General features: G+C 41.8%; 1 protein-coding gene across 11 annotated transcripts in view; it reads right to left on the minus strand.

Moving 5' to 3' along the window:
- ANKHD1 (ankyrin repeat and KH domain containing 1) overlaps positions 1-20,883 on the minus strand; it is a 117,591-nt gene that overhangs the window by 77,086 nt on the left and 19,622 nt on the right. For 10 of the 11 annotated variants that reach the window (XM_058677231.1, XM_058677232.1, XM_058677233.1 and 7 more), the window contains exons 2-6: positions 10,858-11,011; positions 7,388-7,544; positions 6,430-6,577; positions 5,342-5,489; positions 764-997 (exon numbers count right to left, since the gene is read on the minus strand). In XM_058677231.1, the coding sequence (XP_058533214.1) occupies positions 764-997; positions 5,342-5,489; positions 6,430-6,577; positions 7,388-7,428 (571 nt within the window). In that variant the 5' untranslated portion in view covers positions 7,429-7,544; positions 10,858-11,011. Of the gene's footprint in view, positions 1-763; positions 998-5,341; positions 5,490-6,429; positions 6,578-7,387; positions 7,545-10,857; positions 11,012-17,521; positions 17,587-20,883 lie in introns of all 11 variants that reach the window. The other variant, XM_058677227.1, reaches the window with a different exon arrangement.

Consider the following 20,883-nt stretch of genomic DNA (forward strand, 5'->3'; position numbering starts at 1 on the left):
AAAATACAATTCTGAAATTTTGATGACAATGGCTTACCCTTAGATTTTCCTTTTCAAATCATTTCTAGTTTTGTGATATATTCAACCAAATGTAATCCTAACTGAAATAATCAAAATCTATGTGATCACTGAAACTTGTTGTGCAAGAATATTTACTGAAATGTGGAAAATGCTCACGATACATCACTAAATATAATAAGCAAAGCATGTTTATTTTACTAGAGTATGTTTGGGTATGTTTGTTTTGTTTTTAGAGTGTTAGAGTCGGTTTTATTTAAAATGAGTCTATGCTTAGATGTGTATCTGTTTATATATATATTTAACATATGGAAGTACATACATTAAAATACTATTCACATGCTTTAGATGGTATTACATATCACTTAAAGTTTCTTTGTGCTAGTCTGTATTTTTCAGGTTCTCTACATCAAGTGTGTATTAGTATTATTAGTATGTGTATATTATTTTTTAAATAAAGGTCTGAAAAATAATACAAAACAGAAGTTATTAAATAATGGAAATCCTCTAAATCTGTGCTAACTTCATAAGCAACTGAATAAATTTGAATTAAAATAATAAAAAAAAGGATACACTAGGAAAGTACATCATAGGAAATATAGGCCAAAATTGACTTTCTAATAAACCTCTTCTAAACTAGAAATTTCTCACAGTACAGGTAAGACAAATATTAATTTAAGCAAAATACTCAATCCTCAAAAATTCAAAATTATTGTGAAAAATAAATATTTACATATATGAGTACCTTTATAGCATGCAAGTGTAAGAGCACTTTCTTTGAATTCATTCGAGTGAGTGTTGATGCCTGCACCATGGTCTAGAAGAACTCTTGCAACTTCCACATGACCTGCACTGGCTGCTTCCATTAAAGGGGTATGTCCATTTTCATTATGATCTTCTATATTTGCACCTTCATTAAGTAGCACTTTCACAATATCAACAAATCCTCCAGCACAGGCATAAGTTAGTGCAGTGTTTCCTAACAAAGAGGAAAAAGAAATAAAATATGACACAACAGATACAATTAAGATGATGCTACTGCTCGGACACCTCTTCAATGCCTGTACATTCAACTACTGTACTCATCAGGCAGTGTATGCACACTGCCTTGCAGACTCCTTCCTCTTACATACTGTTTCTGCTTCAGTTGAAACAAAAAAACAAAACCTCTACCTCTCCCAAGCTCCATCCTCTCAAAATGACTCACTTTCCTTTCAAAACAATCTGTTGCTTTTCAACTGTGTTCAAAAAGACCCTTTGTCCATCACCAAGAAGTTCCTCAGAGATCACAGGAGACAGGGAAGCCTGAGGACCAGAAATCTAAGTCCCCTGATCTCTATTTAAAAGGCAGAGAGAGACTCAGACACACGGAATCGTCCATTCACTGATCAATTTTGCTAGCTGCTAGGTGTACCAGATGGAAGCTAGAAGCCAAGAACTCTCTCTTTTTTTTTTAAAGATTTATTATTATTATTGGAAAGCCAGATATACAGAGAGGAGGAGAGACAGAGAGGAAGCTCTTCCGTCCGATGATTCACTCCCCAAGTGAGCCGCAACAGGCCGGTGTGCACCAATCCGATGCCGGGAACCTGGAACCTCTTCCAGGTCTCCCACACGGGTGCAGGGTCCCAAAGCTTTGGGCCGTCCTCAACTGCTTTCCCAGGCCACAAGCAGGGAGCTGGATGGGAAGTGGAGCTGCCGGGATTAGAACCGGTGCCCATATGGGATCCCGGGGCATTCAAGGCGAGGACTTTAGCTGCTAGGCCATGGTGCCAGGCCCGAAGCCAAGAACTCTTGAGTCTCCCAAGTATGTGTCAGGGAGCCAGCCAACTGAGCTATCACCTGCTACCTCCTCTTGAGCATATCTGCAGGGAGCTGGATCAGAAGCAGAGCTGGCACCCAAACCCAGGATCCCTAATATGGAAATGCAGGCATCTCAAACAGCAACTGAACTGCTGAACAAAACTCATCACTCACCCATCTGTATTTACGATAACTCTCCTTTTCTCAGTACATTATTATATCTGTGCTTTCACACGCTATTTTGTGCAAAGGTTCTTTGAACAACTTTAAAACCCAATGGTTTAAAAAGAAAAAAGTAAAATCACTGATGTCAGCAACTTCTTTGTTGTGTATTAAAAAAAAAGATTTATTTATTTATTTATTTGAAAGTGTTACAGGGAGAGATGGAGAGGTAGAGAGGGGCAGAAAGAAAGAGAAGGATCTTCAATCTGCTGGTTCAACGTCCACCTTTCTCCCACAGCCACAACAGTTGGGGGTGGGCCAGACCAGTAACAGGCCACCTTCAACTGGATCTCCCATGTGGGTGGTACATCCAGCTGCTTTTCCCAAGCACTTAGCATGGAGCAGCTGGGAATCAAACCAGTGACTATATGCCATGGCAGCACTGCAAGCAGCAGCTTTATCTACTAGATCATCGTTGTGGCTTACCAACAGGGTGTGTTTATTTCTAAAAGCAACATGTATGTGTACAGCATGATGCTCTTAACCACATCAAGTTTTTGTGATTTTTGTTTTTAAAAATATTTCATTCTTTCTTTGAAAGGCAGGCAGACATAGACAACACAGACAGACAGACACACACACACACAGGTTGGGTTAGGGGTCCATTTTTTAAGATGTATTTGTTTGAAAGGCAGTGTGACAGAGAAGGAGGGAGGTACAGAGAGACAGAGAGGACTAGATGGATCTTTCATCTGCTGCTTCACTCCACAAATGTCTACAAAAGCAGAAGCTTCATCCTGGTTCCCCACATGGTGGCAGAGGTCCAACTACTTGGGTTACCTTTCCAGACATGTCAAATTGGGGCTGGATAAGAAGCATCTCACATGGTGGCTCAACTCACTGCACTCAAAGAATGTTGTTTAGTTTTCTTAACTATGTTGTCTAATTTAAAAATCTTTCCCTATGCTTCAACAACCTATAAATGTTTCTATGCCAAAAAAAATAATGGCAGAGTAATGCAGTGGAATATTGTGCAATCTTTCAAACATTTTAAATGGAAAAACAGAAAATAGGTGAAGTCAGAATTACACAGTGCATATTTGACTTTTAAATGGCAGTATGACAATGCAATAACTCTACATTTATAAACCAAAAGAATTGGAAGGAATTAAATTAACATGAAAATGGTGACTTCTGTACCACAGAGAATACAGAACAATCTTTGATCCTACTTGCCTGCTTTTTTCAATTGTTTAATTTTATTGGACAGACAGATGAGATTCATAGAGAAGAGAAACAGATTTTCCATCCACTGGTTCACTCCCCGAATGATCACAATGGCTGAAGCTGAGCCAATCTGAAGCCAAGAGCCAGGAGTTTCTTCCAGGTTTCCCATGCAGGTGCAGGGTCCCAATGCTTTGGGCCACAAGCAGGGAGCCAGATGGGAAATGGAGCAGCCAGGACACAAACCAGTGGCCATATGGGATCCCAGTGCTTACAAACGGATGATCAGCCAATTAAATCAATGTTTTGGGCCTGATTTTCTCAAATATTCTTAGAATGAGCATATATTGCTTTCATACTCAGACAAAAAATATGTAAATCTGGTACAACAATCCTCTCTACAATGCATTTAGCATTTTCTTTCTATGTAATACTCATTTCTTAACTTTTATATTATATCCCTTTCATTTTCACAGATTTAATCATGAGCCAGAGTGTTGTTCAGGTATGCTTTTCTGTTGACTATCTTTACCCTGTACTTACAATATGAATCAGGCAAGAGAGCTAAATGCCTCCCTCAGCAAACTCAAGAAACATTTCTTTAAGATATCATAATTCCGGGCCCGGCGGCGTGGCCTAGCAGCTAAAGTCCTCGCCCTGAACACCCTGGGATCCCATATGGGCGCTGGTTCTAATCCCGGCAGCTCCACTTCCCATCCAGCTCCCTGCTTGTGGCCTGGGAAAGCAGTTGAGGACGGCCCAATGCCTTGGGACACTGCACCCGCGTGGGAGACCTGGAAGAGGTTCCAGGTTCCCGGCTTCAGATCGGCGCGCATTGGCCCGTTGTGGCTCACTTGGGGAGTGAATCATCGGATGGAAGATCTTCCTCTCTGTCTCTCCTCCTCTGTGTATATCTGGCTGTAATAAAATGAATAAATCTTTAAAAAAAAAAAGATATCATAATTCCTGTGATATGCTACTTATTTCCTGTGTTTTTGTTTTGTTTTGTTGTTTTAAGTTAAAGGTAAGAAGGAGGCAGCTTAGCCAAGCAACAGCAGGGGACAAAGACTGTTTTAAAGAAAATTAGCATTTTAGAACTCAATCTATTCAGAATTCAATTGTTCAATCCTCTTAGAGATTATGGCAGTATGCATCATTAAAAGAGAAATCAGTCAAGCAAAGTGACCTAAAATCCTTTCTAGAAAGTTATGCTCGGGCCCGGTACGATGGTGTAGTGGTTAAAGTCCTCGCCTTGCATGTGCGGGGATCCCATATGGGCTCCAGTTCTAATCCCAGCAGCCCTGTTTCCCATCCAGCTCCCTGCTTGTCACCTGGGAAAGCAGTGGAGGACAGCCTAAAGCCTTGGGACCCTGCACCCCCGTGGGAGACCCAGAGGAGCTGGCTCCTGGCTTTGGATTGGCTCAGCTCTGGCCATTGCAGTTACTTGGGGAGTGAATAATTGGACGGAAGATCTTCCTCTCTGTCTCTCCTCTTCTCTGTATATCCACCTTTCCAATATAAATAAACAAATCTTAAAAAAAAGTCATGCTCACTTTGAAAATAAATTAGGCTATGCATCATGGTATTAAAACTGAAATGTTTTAATTATTTTCATTTTTAAAAAATCATATGGTTAAAAAAAATATGGTTGCCTCACTAGGGCATAAATTAAATCCAAAAAACTCAACATTAAATCTATACCCCTAACTCAGGATAAATGAGTGTATTTCAAAAATTCACAGGCAGGGTGTTCACATATAACATAGCAGTTAAAGATACCCAGATCCCACATCAGGAGTATCTAACTAAGAGGTGCATCTTGGTCTCCAGCATCCAGCTTCCTGCTAACACAGACCTCCACAGGCAGCAGTGACGGCTCAAGCAGTTGAGTCCTGACACCTATGTGGGAGATCTAGATTGATTTCCATTTTCAGGGAGTGAACCAGCAGTTGGGAGTTCACTCTACCTCTCAAATAAATAATTTATTTTCCTCAAAATTATGGAAAAATAGAATTAAAACATGTTTATTTGTAGTAAGAAAATTTTACCTATTGCTTTACTTAAGAAACAAACTTTTAGCTCTTAGATTATGTATATTAACTTCAGTTCTCTCAACACATGATTCTCTACATACCTGTTGCAGACTGGGAGTTGACATCTGCATCATGAAGTAGTAATAACTTCACAATATCTAAATAACCTCCACTGGAAGCTGCCATCAAGGGAGTTATGTCTCCTTTATTCCCTCGATCTTCAACATTAGCATGCATAGCAAGCAAGACCTTTAAAACACATACACAGGGAAAAATACTGTCAATTCTTACTATTCACAGCATTTCTAGGAAATATACCAAACCTGGGAAATTACAGTTTTGGAGTGGTGATAAAAAATTAACTGTAATAATTTTGAAAATACAGTATTTTTCACTGTCAAAATGTCAGGTAAAGAAAGTACTTCTATTTTACAGCATAATAGTATTTCAAAAAGCCTGTGGAAAAAAATGAAATTAATTGTATTACTTTATGTGGTACAAATACAATTTTTTTTAATTCCAAGCATAATGTTTTACTAAGTAAGACTTGTTTGAAATGGCAGAAAAATGAAACTGAATACATAGGCAACAAAATGAATTATATGAGAGGCCTTCAGAAAGTTGCAGAAAGTTAGGTTCAGGGGCTGGTGTTATGGCACAGAAGTTAAATCAGTTCTTGGGATATGGGCATCCCACACTAGCATGCTAGTTTGAGTTAAACCACCTTCCAAACCAGTTTCCCACTAACACATTTGGGAAGGCAGCGGAAGATGGTCCAAATATCTGGTCCCTGCCACCCAGGAGGGAGATCCAGATAGACTTCCTGGCTTCTAGTTTGGGAGAGAAACAGTAAATTAAAGATCTGTCTCTCGTTACCTCTCTTTCATTTAAATCATCTCTTTGATTCTCCTTTTCACTAAATGCTCTTATATATCTTGTGCTTTTTTAAAACAATTTCAAAACAGTTTTAATTTACAAAACAAAAACTGTGAGGCAGTGATACAAAGAGTTTCCTTGCATCTCTTCCTTGTTACTATCTCATATTTTTGTTTTGTCATTAAACATGTTGCTATTTTGCCTACACCAGAAAAATGACCAGAAAATCAAATTATATGTTTACAGGAATAAAGATGAATAAAACCGTAAAATCCTTGCAGAATTACAGTCAGTAAAGATAACTTCTGCTTACTTGTGCTAATTCATAGTACCCTGCTGAACAAGCCAAACACAACAGGCTTTCTCCTTCTTCTGTATGTTCATTTACACTTCTTCCTTCATCTAGCAATTTACGTACAGCATTCACATCCCCATCTGAACAGGCTTCTGCCAGGCTTCGACTGAAATTAAAACCATTCAATAATCAGTATAGAAAAACTAATGGTCCAGAAAAATCATGGTAAGTATAAAGAAAAAAATATGAACATATATCACTGGCCAAGCAACTCTAATTAAACATGTATGTCAACCAAGCCAGAAAGCTAGAGGTGAGTTTCAAACTAGTTGCTGTTTTTATCCTTCAAGTAAACTTTTCAAAAGAATTTAATGTACAAGTTTTTAAATCCTAAAAGTGTAACAAAATATTCTGAATTATAATTTTATGGCATAAATTTTGTTTGGTTAACAATAAAGGTAGAAATCTAAGAAAATATTTTACAACAAAAGGATTACATCAATGATCTTCAGACTTTAACATACATACAAATCACTCACATTCTTGTTAAAATGCAGATTCAAACTCAAAACCTGGGAAAGAGCATAAGATTCTGCACTGCTATAAAGCTCTGAGATGGCGCTAATATTGCTAGTTCATGGACCATATCTGGGCGGCCAGCAATCAGATTGCTGCATTATGTGCAGGAACCCAGGTGTAAACCGTGTGTAGAAACCATGTATTACTCAGTTTGGATTTCCCAGTCTCTAGCATAGTACACTCCATAGGAATGCTCAATAAAATACACTTAAACACCTTGAATAAAAAATGCCAATTTTATACTTATACAGTATCACATATACACACACATAAAATACAATATCAATTTGACAAAAATGTCTAAGCTCTTCTGGAAGATACATTTAACCAAAGCAGGATACTTTTCCAAATCCACTCAAGAACATGTCTAATAGCCAGTTGAAGTCATGAAACATACGTGTCCACATGGCCTGCATTCTGGCTGGTTTCTGCTCTCATCCTAGTCAGGGCAGCAGCAGCTTCATCCAGCGCACAACTAACGGAGGACGTCAGTCTTCGGAGGACCTCCGGATCTGCAAAAGCTTTACCATCAGCAGTTGACAATTTGCCGATTCCTTCACCGGGCATCAATCAGGTAGTGCAGGGGAAGAATAAGCATAAAAATGCAAATTGCAATTACATTTCTTTTTTAAAAGATTTGTTTCATTTTTATTTGAAAGGCAAGTTAACAAAGAGGAGAGACAGCTGAGAGAGAGCTCCTCCATCCATTGCTTCACTCCCAAAATGGCCACAACAGCCAGAGGGGAACCAATTCAGGCCAGAAGCCAGGTGCCTCCTTTATGTCTTCAATGTGGTATAAGGGCCCAAGGACCCAAACAATGATATTTTAAAAACATATATGTAACCACCTGTTTGACAGACCATCTTTACAATGCACATATTAATTTTTCAGGACTGGGGTTGTGGCACATTGGGTTAAGAGGCTCCCTGAAACACCAGTATCCTCTATTGGTGCTGGTACAAGTCCTGGCTGCTTTACTTTCAACCCAGCTCCCTGCCAATGTACTTGGCAAAAAAAAAGTAGTAGGAGACCCAGAAGAGGCTCCTGGCTTCAGGCCGGCTCATTCCAGCTGTTGTAAACATTTGGGAAGGGAACCAGGGATGAAAGATTTCTATCTCTCCTATCTCTGTGTTAACACTGACTTTCAAATGAATAAATACCATATATATATGTATGTGTGCGTATTTTATAAATATTCAACTGTAAATCTAAATTAAAACAAAGTTTCTCAAACCAATGCAATTTCTCTCAAAATACACACTCATATAAGAAGGTCTCTAAGATAACTGACAATGCTATCTTCAGTAGTAATAAAGAAAATATAGTATAATACAGCGATTGATCCAATAGTTTCTTCCTTCAGTCAAACATCCACTTGAACCAATTTCTGGGCAACATATTTCTCCCCAAGAGTGACTGGAACCAGAATATTCATCCTGTTCACCCACATAGGTGGCAGGGGCCTAAGTAGTTGGCTTATCTTCTGGACCTTCCCATACGCTCTAGCAGGAAACTGGAAGCAGGGTTGCCAGGACTTGTACAGACACTCCACTATCTGATGGCAGTCCAGTGGCTTAACCCACTGAATCTAAACACTGGAGCAACATTTTAAAGTTACTCACTTACTATGACAATTAATTTCTTCTTATAAATGCCATAACTAAACTTACAATAAAAATGAAATAAATCACATAAACACCATCCAATGAATTTATCTGAAAAGGAGAGACAATGAATGTTTTTCATCCACTAGTTTCTCCCTAGATGGTTGAAACACCCAGAGCTGAGCTGATTTGAAGCAAGGAAGCAGAAGCCATCTCCAAGTATCCAATGCAAGTGCAGGGTACTAAGGACCTATGTCATTCTCTACTGCTTTCCCAGACCATAACCAGAGAGCTGGATCAGAAGTGGAGCAGCTGGAACTAGAACAGACACACCTTTGGGATATGGCAACACAGGGTAGAAGATTAGCCTTTTGAGTCATGGCGTCCAACCAATGAATTTTTTTTTTAAGATTTATTTATTTTTATTGGAAAGTCAGATATAACAGAGAGGAGAGACAGGGAGGAAGAGCTTCCATCCGTTGATTCATTCCCCAAGTGACCGCAATGGCTGGAGCTGAGCCAATCTGAAGCCACGAGCCAGGAGCTTCTTCCAGGACTCCTATACAGGTGCAGGATCCCAAGGCTTTTGCCCATCCTCCACTGCTTTCCCGGACCACAAGCAGGGAGCTGGATGGGAAGTGGGGCTGCCTGGGACACGAACTGGAGCCCATATAGGATGTCGGCACTTGTAAGACACTGCGCCACTGTGCCAGGGCCAAAACATAAATCTGTTTTAGAAATTTAAAATTTCCCATGAAAAAAATTTTTCTGAAGTGTGAGTTCCCCTTAAAAGCTATTCAGGAACAAACTTTGGACAGCTACTTAACAATAGTTATAAACATTTTAAATACAAACATTCTTTCTGTCATACTGCTTTCTGAAAATCTCTCCTATAGGGTCATCTGTACAGTCAAAAAAGCTGCAGATACAAAAAGATTAACAAACTACAGCATTAATTGTAATGTTGAAAACTGGGTATAATCTAAACATCTTTTAATAAGGAATTGACAAAATGAATTAGGATATATTAAAGCAATAAAATTAAAATATTCTTTATAAAAGAGCCTGCCTCCAGAACTAAGATTTCTTTCCTTTTTTAAAATATTTTTTTCAAAAGTCAGAGTTACAGAGAGACAGAGACATACAGATCTTCCATCCTCTGATCCTCTCTCTAGATGGTTGAAATGGCTTGGGCTGAGCTAAGCCAAAGCCAGGACCCAAGAGCTTCACCCTTTCTTGTTTCCCATGTGGTTGGCAAGGGGCCAAACACTTGGGAATTCTCTTGTGTTTTCCCTAGGCTCTTCAGCAGGAAATTGGATCAGAAGTAGAGCACCTGAGACACAAACCTGAGCGTACAATGGGTTATCAGAATCACATGTCTGCCTTTCCACTGAAAATAATTAAATCTTTAAAAAAAGGAAAAAGTCTTGGGGAGGCAGTTCCCAAAAACAGTGGTAAGAAAAAAGCTTTTTTTTTTTTTAATATATTATGATCTTACCTTATTAAAAAAATTACATTCAGGGTGCTGGCACCATGGGCAGCTAAGCCTCCACTTGTGACACCAGCATTCCATAAGCGAGCTGCTCCACTTCCCATCCACATCTTTGCTTGTGGCCTGGGAAAGCAGTAGAGAATGACCCAAAGCCCTGAGACCCTGCACCCACACAAGAGACCTGGAAGAAGATCCTGGCTCCTGGTTTCAAATTGGCTCAGGTTCAGCTGTTGTGGTCATTTGGGGAATGAATCTGCAGATGAAAGAACCTTCTATCTTTCCTTCTCTCTGTGTAACTGCTTTTCAAAGAAAAATACATAAAGTTTGAAACATTTATGTTCAATCTTTCACACATTTCAACATATTAAAAGGGGACAAATATGAAAGTTCATGCAACCCCGACAGAACATAGAAAGGCTGTTGAGATCAGCATTCCATATTTGCAAAAATATGTGTCCCTGCTAGTACACCTGGGAAGAAGATTCAAATAAAATTCCTGATTCCATGACCTTGGCCATGGTGGCCATTTGGGGAGTGAATCAGCAAATGAGATATCTCTCTGCATCTATCCCTGTTGATTCTGCCTTTCAAATTAACCAATCTTTAAAAAAAATATGTAAAATGAGACTATTTTTTTCATGAAAAAAAAGTTTTATTTAGATCCCAAATTTTGAATAACACTAATAATTGTGTAACAGTTGTCTAAAACTATGTAAGGAGATTTGGATTTTCTGTAAATAGATGAAAAGAAAAAACAAAAAATCAAGTACCTGCTGCTTCTAGCAAAGCTTCAAGTCGTGCCTGTGTCTCTGGGTCCACAGTACGTAAGTCTGCTCCTTCTGTTGTACTTGATAAGAATATCTCTGAGGTTGTTTTAAGCACTGGGTTATCCAAATCTTCTTGGTCCAAAATAAATGATTCAACCTGTTTATAAAAAAATGCAGTATGTATGATTATCAGTGTAAGAATAATTATAATTTAATGAACTATAACAGAGTATATTACCATAGAAACACAAGGTTAGAGAAGAGTTGGATGAAACATTTAGACTGCTTATCTTCATACATGACTACAGGCATAAGTCAAATATAACATAGTCTCTTCCATGTCTCACACAGAGCACGAAAAGCAATTTTTATGAAACAAGCACATGAAATGCTGAAAAGATGTATACAGAGCTATACAGCTATTTTTATTTTTTTAACATTATTTACATAATTGAGAGGAATGCACGCTCATGGTCTCTGATTAGGGTAAGGAGAAGCGAGGTATGCAGGATGGTGGGTGGCACATGCTTCAATTTTTTTTTCTTCTGTATCTCCAGTGGGGGAAAATATGGGGGTTACTCCTTGCTGTCAAACTACATCAGCACCCAGGGATGGGGAAATCGTCATTTGATGACACCTGAGAGACCCTAATATGGGGAATAATGTTCCAATGGTGTCATTCAGGTGGTTTTGATAGTTCTGAGATATCACCAGCTTCATTGAACCAGGGTTGAGAAAATCTTTCAAGGTCTTACTGGGCTAATCAGGTCCACCTCATTGCATCCACAGGCCCAGGAATATATTGCAAAGCTTGGCCAGGAGAGTGGTCCAACCTGTTTTGTTTTCCATCCTCTGACTAAGCACTCAACATTTTCTGCTGGCCTAGATGAGCTGGCTGTCATATCCCCCATGTACATCTGGGCATGCTGTCCACTGTATGGGCATCAGCAACTGAGGAGGTCTACTCCTGACACACGTACTCCAAGGACGAACCACATAAACCGTGATTTTTCTCCGTGGCCAGGGTTTGAGTCCAGCCATCTAGTTGAGATGTCCCCCAAGAAACCGCACCTGTAGTGACTTTAGGTTTGACTATTGTGACTTCAGATTTGTCAGATTCAGCCAGTGCAGAATCAATTCAGTCCATCACCTGCTTTGGCTGCAGTATATAACAGTGAATGCTGCAGCCTGGTCAATTCCACCCCATCCCAGCTCTCACAAAAACTGATGGGTGTGACACACGTAACTCAGCCCAGGCTTCATGTATACCAGCAGCTGCCAGAGCCTAGTTGGGGTGATCCACAATCAGCCCCTCCAGGCCCACCCCAACCCCAGTTTTGCATGTGCCAGCATGTGCTGCATCCTAGCTCAGTCTGCATCCTAACTCAGTCTGTCTACCATCTGGCTCTCATGCACACCCATGGATGCTGCCGCTTAGTTCAGCCCAGCTGACCCCCAGACTCAGTCCACAGACATGCTGACAGGTTGCTACCATCTTGCCCAGCCTAGCTCACCACCAGCACTGGCTCTGGTGCTCACCAATGGGAGCTGCAGCATAGCAGGCAATACCTTCAGTTTCACAACCAGACCCACTCCCAGCCTTGGATCTTGTGCTTGCCAGCAGGTGCTGTATCCTATCCCATATGGCCCACATCCATGTTGGTTCTCATGTGTGCCAGTGGGTGCAGCAGTTGAGTCCAGCTCCCAGATCCAGCTTCTTATGCTCACCAGTGGAAGCAGCAGCCCAACAAGAGTCCCCAAAGCTTCCCTACCAGGCCCACTCTTGGCCCTGGGTTATGCACACACCAGTTGGTGTGGCCTAGTCTGAGATATCTCACCAAAAGTCCTAGCTTTTTTTAGTAGATGTTACAGCTTGGCTTAGCACAGCTCGCCCCCAGTCCCAGCTCTCACCTGTGGACACAGCAGTGTAACCCAGCGTGTCCCAGACCCACCTCTCAGGTTAAACTGGCAGATACTGCAGTTCAACTTAGCCTGGCATGCAGTCTATTCCAGCTCTTGCTTGTACTAGTGCGTATTGTGGACCGGCCAGCCTGGCTAACCCCTGACCTGGCTCAGATACGCTGATAGGTACTGCAGCCCAACCTGGCCTGGCAAGCCACAACCCCAACCTTTGCGCTCACCAGTGGAACATGTAGCCTTGCAGAGGAGTCTCCAAAGCTCCTCTACCAGGCCCACTCCTACCCCCTAAATCTCACTGGTGGGTACTACAACCTAGCCCAACTGGCCAACACCTATGCCAGCTCTTGACAGTGGCTGTTACAGCCTATTCCAGCCTGGTCCATTACCTGATCTGGTTCTCATGTGAAACAGAAGGTGCCATGGTGGCCTAGCCTGGCTGGGTCTGTCCCACATCCATTCTGGCTCGCCTGAGTGTAAGCAGGTGCTGGAGCCCAGCCCACTCTGGCCCACCCCCAAATCCAACCTGCACACATGCTGACAGGTGCTGCAGCCTTGCGCAGCCCAGGCTGCCAAGCCCCAGTCTTGGCTTTTGCACTCCTCAGGGAGCTGCAGCTTAGCAGGAGAATCCCCCAGATTTCCCCCATCAGGTCCATTCCAAGCCCAGGATCCTGCACTTCAACCCAGCCTGGAATGACCCACTGTATTCTCAGCTCTCAGTGGTGGGCACAGCTTTCCTTTCCTAGCTCTCAATCATGCCAGGAGGTGCTGTGGCCTGGCCCAGTCCAGCTCCAGCTACTGTACTCCATTAGCAGGGACATTCCTAAGTTCCCATACCAGGTCCAGGATCTCACGTTTGCTGATAGGTACCATGACCCTGTTTGGCCTGTTTGCCCTCAGCCCAGACGCAGCTCCTGTACCTTGATGGACTTCCATGTCCCCACATGCAAGTCTGCAAAACCCACGTTAGGTGCGAGACTCAGGATGAGGAACAAGACTCAGGATGAAGTACAAATCAGGCTGAGTCAGGACACAATATTCCCCAGTTCACATCAGGGCCGGGACTAGGGGCTGGATGGGCTGGCCTGGGCTATAGCAACTGTCAGCCTTGAATGCAGGCTAGGTTTGGGGAAGAGTCAGACTAGGGCACAGCATTCATCGGCAAGAGCAAGATAAGGGATTAGGAGTGGGCCAAGTAGGGAAATTGTAGGCACTCCTCTGCTGGGCAGCAGCTCCCACTGGTGTGCATAAGAACCAGGCCTGGGGCCCGGCGGCATGGCCTAGCAGCTGAAGTCCTCACCTTCCACACTCCAGGATCCCATATGGGCACCGGTTCTAATCCCGGCAGCTCCACTTCCCATCCTGCTTGTGACCTGTAAAGCAGTTGAGGACGGCCCAAAGTCTTGAGACCCTGCACCCGTATGGGAGATCCTGATGAAGCTCCCTGCTCCTTGCTTCGGATCAGCACAGCACAGGCTGTTGCGCTCACTTGGGGAGTGAATCAGCAGATGGAAGATCTTCCCCTCCGTCTCTCCTCCTCTCTGTATATCTGACTTTGTAATAAAAATAAATAAATCTTAAAAAAAAAAAAAAGAACCAAGCCTGGTGGGCCTGGCACGGTAGCCAGTGGCTGAGGTCCTCGCTTTGCACGTGCCAGAATCCCATATGGGGGCTGGTTCTAATCCCGGCTGCCCCACTTCCCATCCAGTTCCCTGCTTGTGATCTGGGAAAGCAGTCAAGAATGACCCAAAACCTTGGGACCCTACACCAGAGTGGGAGACCCAGAGTAGGCTCCTGGCTTCAGATCAGCTCAGCTTCAGCCATTGTGGCCACTTTGGGAGTGAATCAACAGATGGATGATCTTCCTCTCTGTCTCTCCTCCTCTCTATATATCTGATTTTTCAATAAAAATAATAAATAAATCTTAAAAAAAAAAAAGAACCAGGCCTGGGGGCAGACCAGAGTGGACCAGGTGTCAGTACCCAATGTCATACGTATGGACTGGGTGGAGAGGTGGGGTGGGCTAAGCTAAGCTGCAATACCCATAGATGCAACCATAGGGTTCTCATGAGCCCGACTGAGATCACCACAGACTGGACTACTCTGCTGCACATACTGGCACGCATGGGAAACAGGGCTGGTGGTAGGCCTGGTGGGGATTATTGGGGAACAACCCAACTATGCTGCAGTTCCCGCTGGTGTGTGCAACAGTAAGGTCGGAAGCAAACTAGGTTGGACTGGGCAGCATGTGGCAAGCTAGGCTGGGCTGAGCAGCAGCACCCATAGCTTTGCATGAGACATGGGGCTTGGGATAGAACTGACTAGGCAATTCCAATCACTGGTGTGTGTTTAGGCTGATATTGATGATGGACTGAAGCAGATCCCATACTGGTTGGCACATGCAGGAGTCAGATTTGGGGTCATAATGGATACCGATGTTTCTTGGGGGAATCCCAAAATAGGCCACTGGATTCCAAATTTCAGCCACAGGGAGGATCATTGAATTTGTGGTCCAACCTCAAAATGCATGTGTCAGGACTGGGCCTCTGTGATTACTGATGCCTGTGCAATGGACAGCATGCCCAGGTGCATATGGGGGACATGACAGCCAACTTATTTGGGCCTACAGAGGATGTCAAGTGCCATGTCAGACGTTGGAGAACAGAATGGGTTGGACAACTCTGGTTGAGCTTTGGCAGCAAGTGTCTAGATGAGTGGAGCACTGGGGTGGACTCTCTCAGTCAATGGACCTTGGAAGAATTTTCTCAACCATGGAGCGATGAAATCAACAGCATCTCCAAACTATCAAATCAAAACTACTCAAGCAATGTCCTCGAAACATTCTTTTCCACATTATGGTTTCTAAGATGACATTAATTGGACACCTCCAACCCCCGATACTGATGTAGTTCGGGCAGCTGAGAGCGGTTCCCTCCCCACCACTACATCCCCTACACCCAGATATGGGAGAAAAGGGAAGAAAATGAAAAAGGACTTTTTGCAAGATAAACAAATCATAATATATTTGCAGGTATACATGCCTGGCAGTGGAAAAACATTTTTTAAATTAAGCATGGTATATTTTTATATTAATATCCACATTGAGAAGTTTCAAAAGTTTACTGGAAATGTTTACTATGAAAAAAACTGCATGACTTTCAATTATTTTTTGCACCAATTTTAATTAAACTTCCAATATATTTTTACACTCCCTTTGTATTATGTCTAATGTAACATTTTTTAAAAATCTAAGTTGAGGATTTTTAGTTTTCTCTCTTTAATTTCCCAATTACTTGCTTAAGGTCTATACTATACACCACAAGAAAACAAAAATGTGTTACAAAAAAAATAATATTCTAACAACTATTACAAAAGGACTCAAAGAGGACCAAATGGTACAATTATATGCAAAAAGGGATAAATAACTTGCAGCCCTAGTCACTTATAAAGACTCTACATGAGATGCAGCATCTGATTAAGGCTCTGAAGGATGCAGAGACTTTCATTAAGTGATCAGACAAATGGGTGGAGGTAGGTAAAAAGATAAAAAGGTCAAAATATTTCCGATATAGAATAGTATAAAATAAAATTTCAAAAAGCCTTAGGGGTCAGAAATGTATTGGGGATGGGGCTAATTCTCTGCCTACAGGAGCCAGCGTCACATACAGGCAACAGTACAACTCCCGGCTGCTCCACTTCCCATCCAGTGCCCTGCCAATGGCCTAAGAAAGCAGTGGGGGAAGGCACAAGGCCTTGAGCCCCTGAACCCACATGGGAAACCCAAAAGAAGCTACTAGCTCCCAGCTTCAGACCACCCCAGCTCTTGCCACTGACGCCACTGCAGGAGTGAACTAGCAGTTGAAAGATCACTCCATCCATCTCTCCCTCTCTCTATATAAATCTTTCAAGTTAAAAAAAAAAAGGAAGGAAGAAAAGAAATGTACCGGAGAAGGGATCAGTGTTGTGGTATAACAAGTAAAGCTGTTGCCTGCACTACTGGCATCGTATATGGGGTCTGGTTTAAGACCAGACTGTTCCACTTCCAATCCAGCTCCTTGCTAATATGCCTGGAAGGTCAGTGGCAGATGGTCCAAGAGCTTGGGCTCCTACACCCATATGGGAGAATGGGAAAAAGTTCCAGGCTCCTAGGTTCATCCTAGTACAGCCCCGGCTAGTGTTACCATTTTGGGAGTCAAACAGCAGATGGAAGAATTCTTTCTGTTTAATCTCTCCCTCTCTCTCTTGCTCTGCCTTTCAAATAAATTTCTAAAAAGAAATTTAAAAAATACACCAGGGAAGTGATGAATGGTTTACTTTCAAAAAATGTTACGTCCTTATGGATTGTCACTAAAAATACTAAGTGATGCAACCAAATGTGGGAAATAATGTGACAGCTCAAAAGTTCAACAAAGATTTATATCACCCAATAATTCTGCTCCTAGGTGTATAACATAAGAAAACTGAAATATAAAAAATTACATAAATATTCAAAGCAACATTATGGGGAAAAACTAAAAATACCCAAACATCTATCAACATATAAGTGGATAAACAAAATATCACATGGTTATACAATGGAGTATCAGTCACTGGTAAGAAGGTATATATACTGATACATGCAGTAATATAAGCTTTGAAAAGATTGTATCTAGTGAAAGATATGAGCCATAAAGGCCACATATCATGATTTCATTTATAGGGAATGTTAAGAAAAGAAAACTCCATACAGACAGACTGGATTACTTGTTACCTGGGGAATCAGAGAGGGAAGTATGGGATGGGCTGCTACTGAGTCTGAAGTTGCTTTCTGGAACACTGAAATTAGATAGTAATGATTACTGTATAACCATACCTCACAAATATACCAAAATACCATTGAAATATGACTTTAATTTATATATCTGATGTATACCATAATTGTTTTTCAAAAAGACATAAAGGTACCTAGAACATAACTATGGTATTAGGCAAGAAAGAAGTGGGAATATTGCAAGACCATTCGCAAGTTGTTTCCCTGGTCATCCCAGCTAGGATAATCAGTAACCGCACTCTCCTGGTGCCAACAATGTCAGTATCACATAAGACAACGCACTTCTAAATGCTTGAAAATAATCAGATTTCAAAGAAAACAACAAAATAGAAATGTGTCCCTTGTCTTTAGAAAGCCTCATAACTAACTTTTTTTGAAAATCATAACATAAAAAGATTTGCTAATTTTTTCCATGTCTTAAATTGTGTACAAACTGAAGTTCAATCAGGTAACGGGACTTAACAGAAAGAATACTGCACTAGAAATCAGGCGAAAATAGAAGTTTAGTATCAGTTCCACCAGGTATTATAACTTCAGGTATCACATTAACTTTCTTTTTCAATTATCACTGTAACCTGACATTCCACTTTTTCATCAATAAACAGACAACATCTGCTCCTACCTTACAGTGCTACTGAAAGATTTTTACAGAGGTAAAAATCAAATTGAAAATAATGAATGTTGGCACAGCAGCTTAGACATCCCTTCAGAAACCCACATCCCACATCCAACTACTTGGGTTCAAGTCTCAGCTCTACTATCAAATCCACTTCCTGGTCATATGGCAGGGAGGCAGCAGGTAATGACTTAACAATTTGTGCTCTTACCACACACATGAGACATCTGGATTGAGTTCCAGGCTTGTGGCTTTAAGCTGGCTCCACTTCAGTTGCTGTGGACAATTGGAGAGTAAACCAGTAGATGGAAAGTCTATCTGTGTCTCTTCGCACTTTTAAAACATTATATAAAAGTAATTTTTTTTTTAAAGATTTATTTTATTTTCACCACAAAGTCAGATATACTGAGAGGAGGAGAGACAGAGAGGAAGTGGAGCTGCCGGGATCAGAACCAGCGGCCATATGGGTTCAAGGCAAGGACCTTAGCCACTAGGCCACACTGCCAAGCCCATAAAAGTAATTTTAAAAGGGTGATGTTGTGGTGCAATTCAATAAGTCACTGACTGGGATGCCAGCTTCCCATGAGTGTCAGTTCGAGTCCCACCTGCTCCACTTTCAATCCAGATCTCTACTAATATACCTGGGAAAGCAGTGGAAGGTGGCTCAAATAACAGGATAGAGTTCCTAGTTCCTGCCTTCCACCTGACAAAGCCCTGACTGTTGCAGGTAGTCTGGGGGAGTGAACCAATGGGTGGAAGGTCTCTCTCTGTATGTCACTCTGCCTTTCAAATTAAAAAATCCTTTAAAAATAAATAATTTTCAGAATACAATTACAATTCTTCTGTCCCTCATTATAGTGTCTGTTTTCTACATCTTTCAAAACAGGAAGAATCATACTAAGAATCTAGTAAGTTGCATTTTTATCAACACTCACCTGAACTTTCAAGTGTGGTTTTAGGCAATTTACACTTCAGATATCACTCACAAGATCAGCATTCTTTAATTTACTAGAAAGACAGACAGAAATCGTATACTTGCTTGTGCAGTCCCCAAATCTCCAGGGGTAGGACAGGATGACGCCAGAAGTGTCAAATAGGATAGCATACATACATAGGTGGTAGGAACCAAAGTAAACCACCACCTGCTGCCTCCCAGGATTTATTAGCAAAAAGCTAGAATTGGGAGATTTGGGACCTCTAGGCCAAAATCCTGTTAGAAAAATTACTCCAGCTACAGATTTAACTGAAACTCATTCCCACATGAAAACAATTTCTACCAAGTAACCACATCAAGATTAAGTTTCCAATAATATGAACAGGCATTTGGCCCAGTGGTTAAGGTACTGCTTGGGATGCCCATCTCATGAACAAATAATTCTGTAAAACTTTCAATAATAAATATTTTAAGTCTTTTTAAAAAAAGATTTACTTATTTACTTGTTACAGAATGGAGAGAGACAAAAGATAGAGACTATCTTCCATCAGTTGGCTCACTTTCCAAATAGTCACAATGGCCAGGGCTGGGCCAGACCAAAGACAGAAGCCTTATTTGGGTCTCCAACATCAGTGTGGGAGCCCAAATATTTGGGTCATCTTCCTAACGTACGTTCCCAGACACACTAGTAGGGAGCTAAATCGGGATACTGCAAGCAGTAGCTGAACACACTATACCACAACGCCAGCACCCTACTTTGTCTTTTTTCTTATTATTACTATTGGAAAGGCAAATTTCCAAGACACAGAGAGAGACAGAGAAAAAGAAAGATCTTCCTGGGCCCAGCATGATAGCCTAGTAATCAAAATCATCTCCTTGCACACACAGGGATTCCATATGGCACTGGTTCATATCCCAGCGCCCCACTTCCCATCTAGCTCCCTGCTTGTGGCTCTGGACTCCTGGCTTTGGATTGGCTCAGCTCCAGCTGTTGTGGTCATTGGAGAATCAATCAATGGAAGGAAGATCTACCTCTCTGTCTCTCCTTCTCTCTGTATATCTGACTTTCCAATAAAAATAAATAAGTCTTTAAAAAAAGAAAAAGATCTTCCATCCACTGGTTCAATTCCGAAGTGAATGCAAAGGCCAGAGCTGTGCTGATCCAAAGCCAGGAGCTAGGAACTTCTTCCATGTTTCCCACGTGGGTGGAAGGAGGGTCTCCAGGCTTTGGGTCATCCTCCACTGCTTTCCCAGGCCACAAACAGGGAGCTGGATGGGAAGTGGAGTAGCCAAGATATGAACCCGCACCCATATGGAATCCCAGCAGTTGCAAGGTGAGGATTTAGCCACTGAGTCATCATGCTGGACCCTGTTTTAAGTCTTAAAATAAGAAAATCTCACACTGATTCATAGCTAACTGTTAAGCTTTCATGCTATATTTCTTTTTTTTTTTAAAGATTTATTCATTTTATTACAGCCAGATATACACAGATGAGGAGAGACAGAGAGGAAGATCTTCCGTCCGATGATTCATTCCCCAAGTGAGCCGCAACGGGCCGATACGCACCGATCTGATGCCGGGAACCTGGAACCGCTTCCGGGTCTCCCATGCGGGTGCAGTGTCCCAATGCATTGGGCCATCCTCAACTGCTTTCCCAGGCCACAAGCAGGGAGCTGGATGGGAAGTGGAGCTGCCGGGATTAGAACCGGCGCCCATATGGGATCCCGGGGCTTTCAAGGCGAGGACTTTAG

This window comes from Ochotona princeps, chromosome 19 (genome assembly GCF_030435755.1).
Source record: "Ochotona princeps isolate mOchPri1 chromosome 19, mOchPri1.hap1, whole genome shotgun sequence".
NCBI lineage: Eukaryota > Metazoa > Chordata > Mammalia > Lagomorpha > Ochotonidae > Ochotona > Ochotona princeps.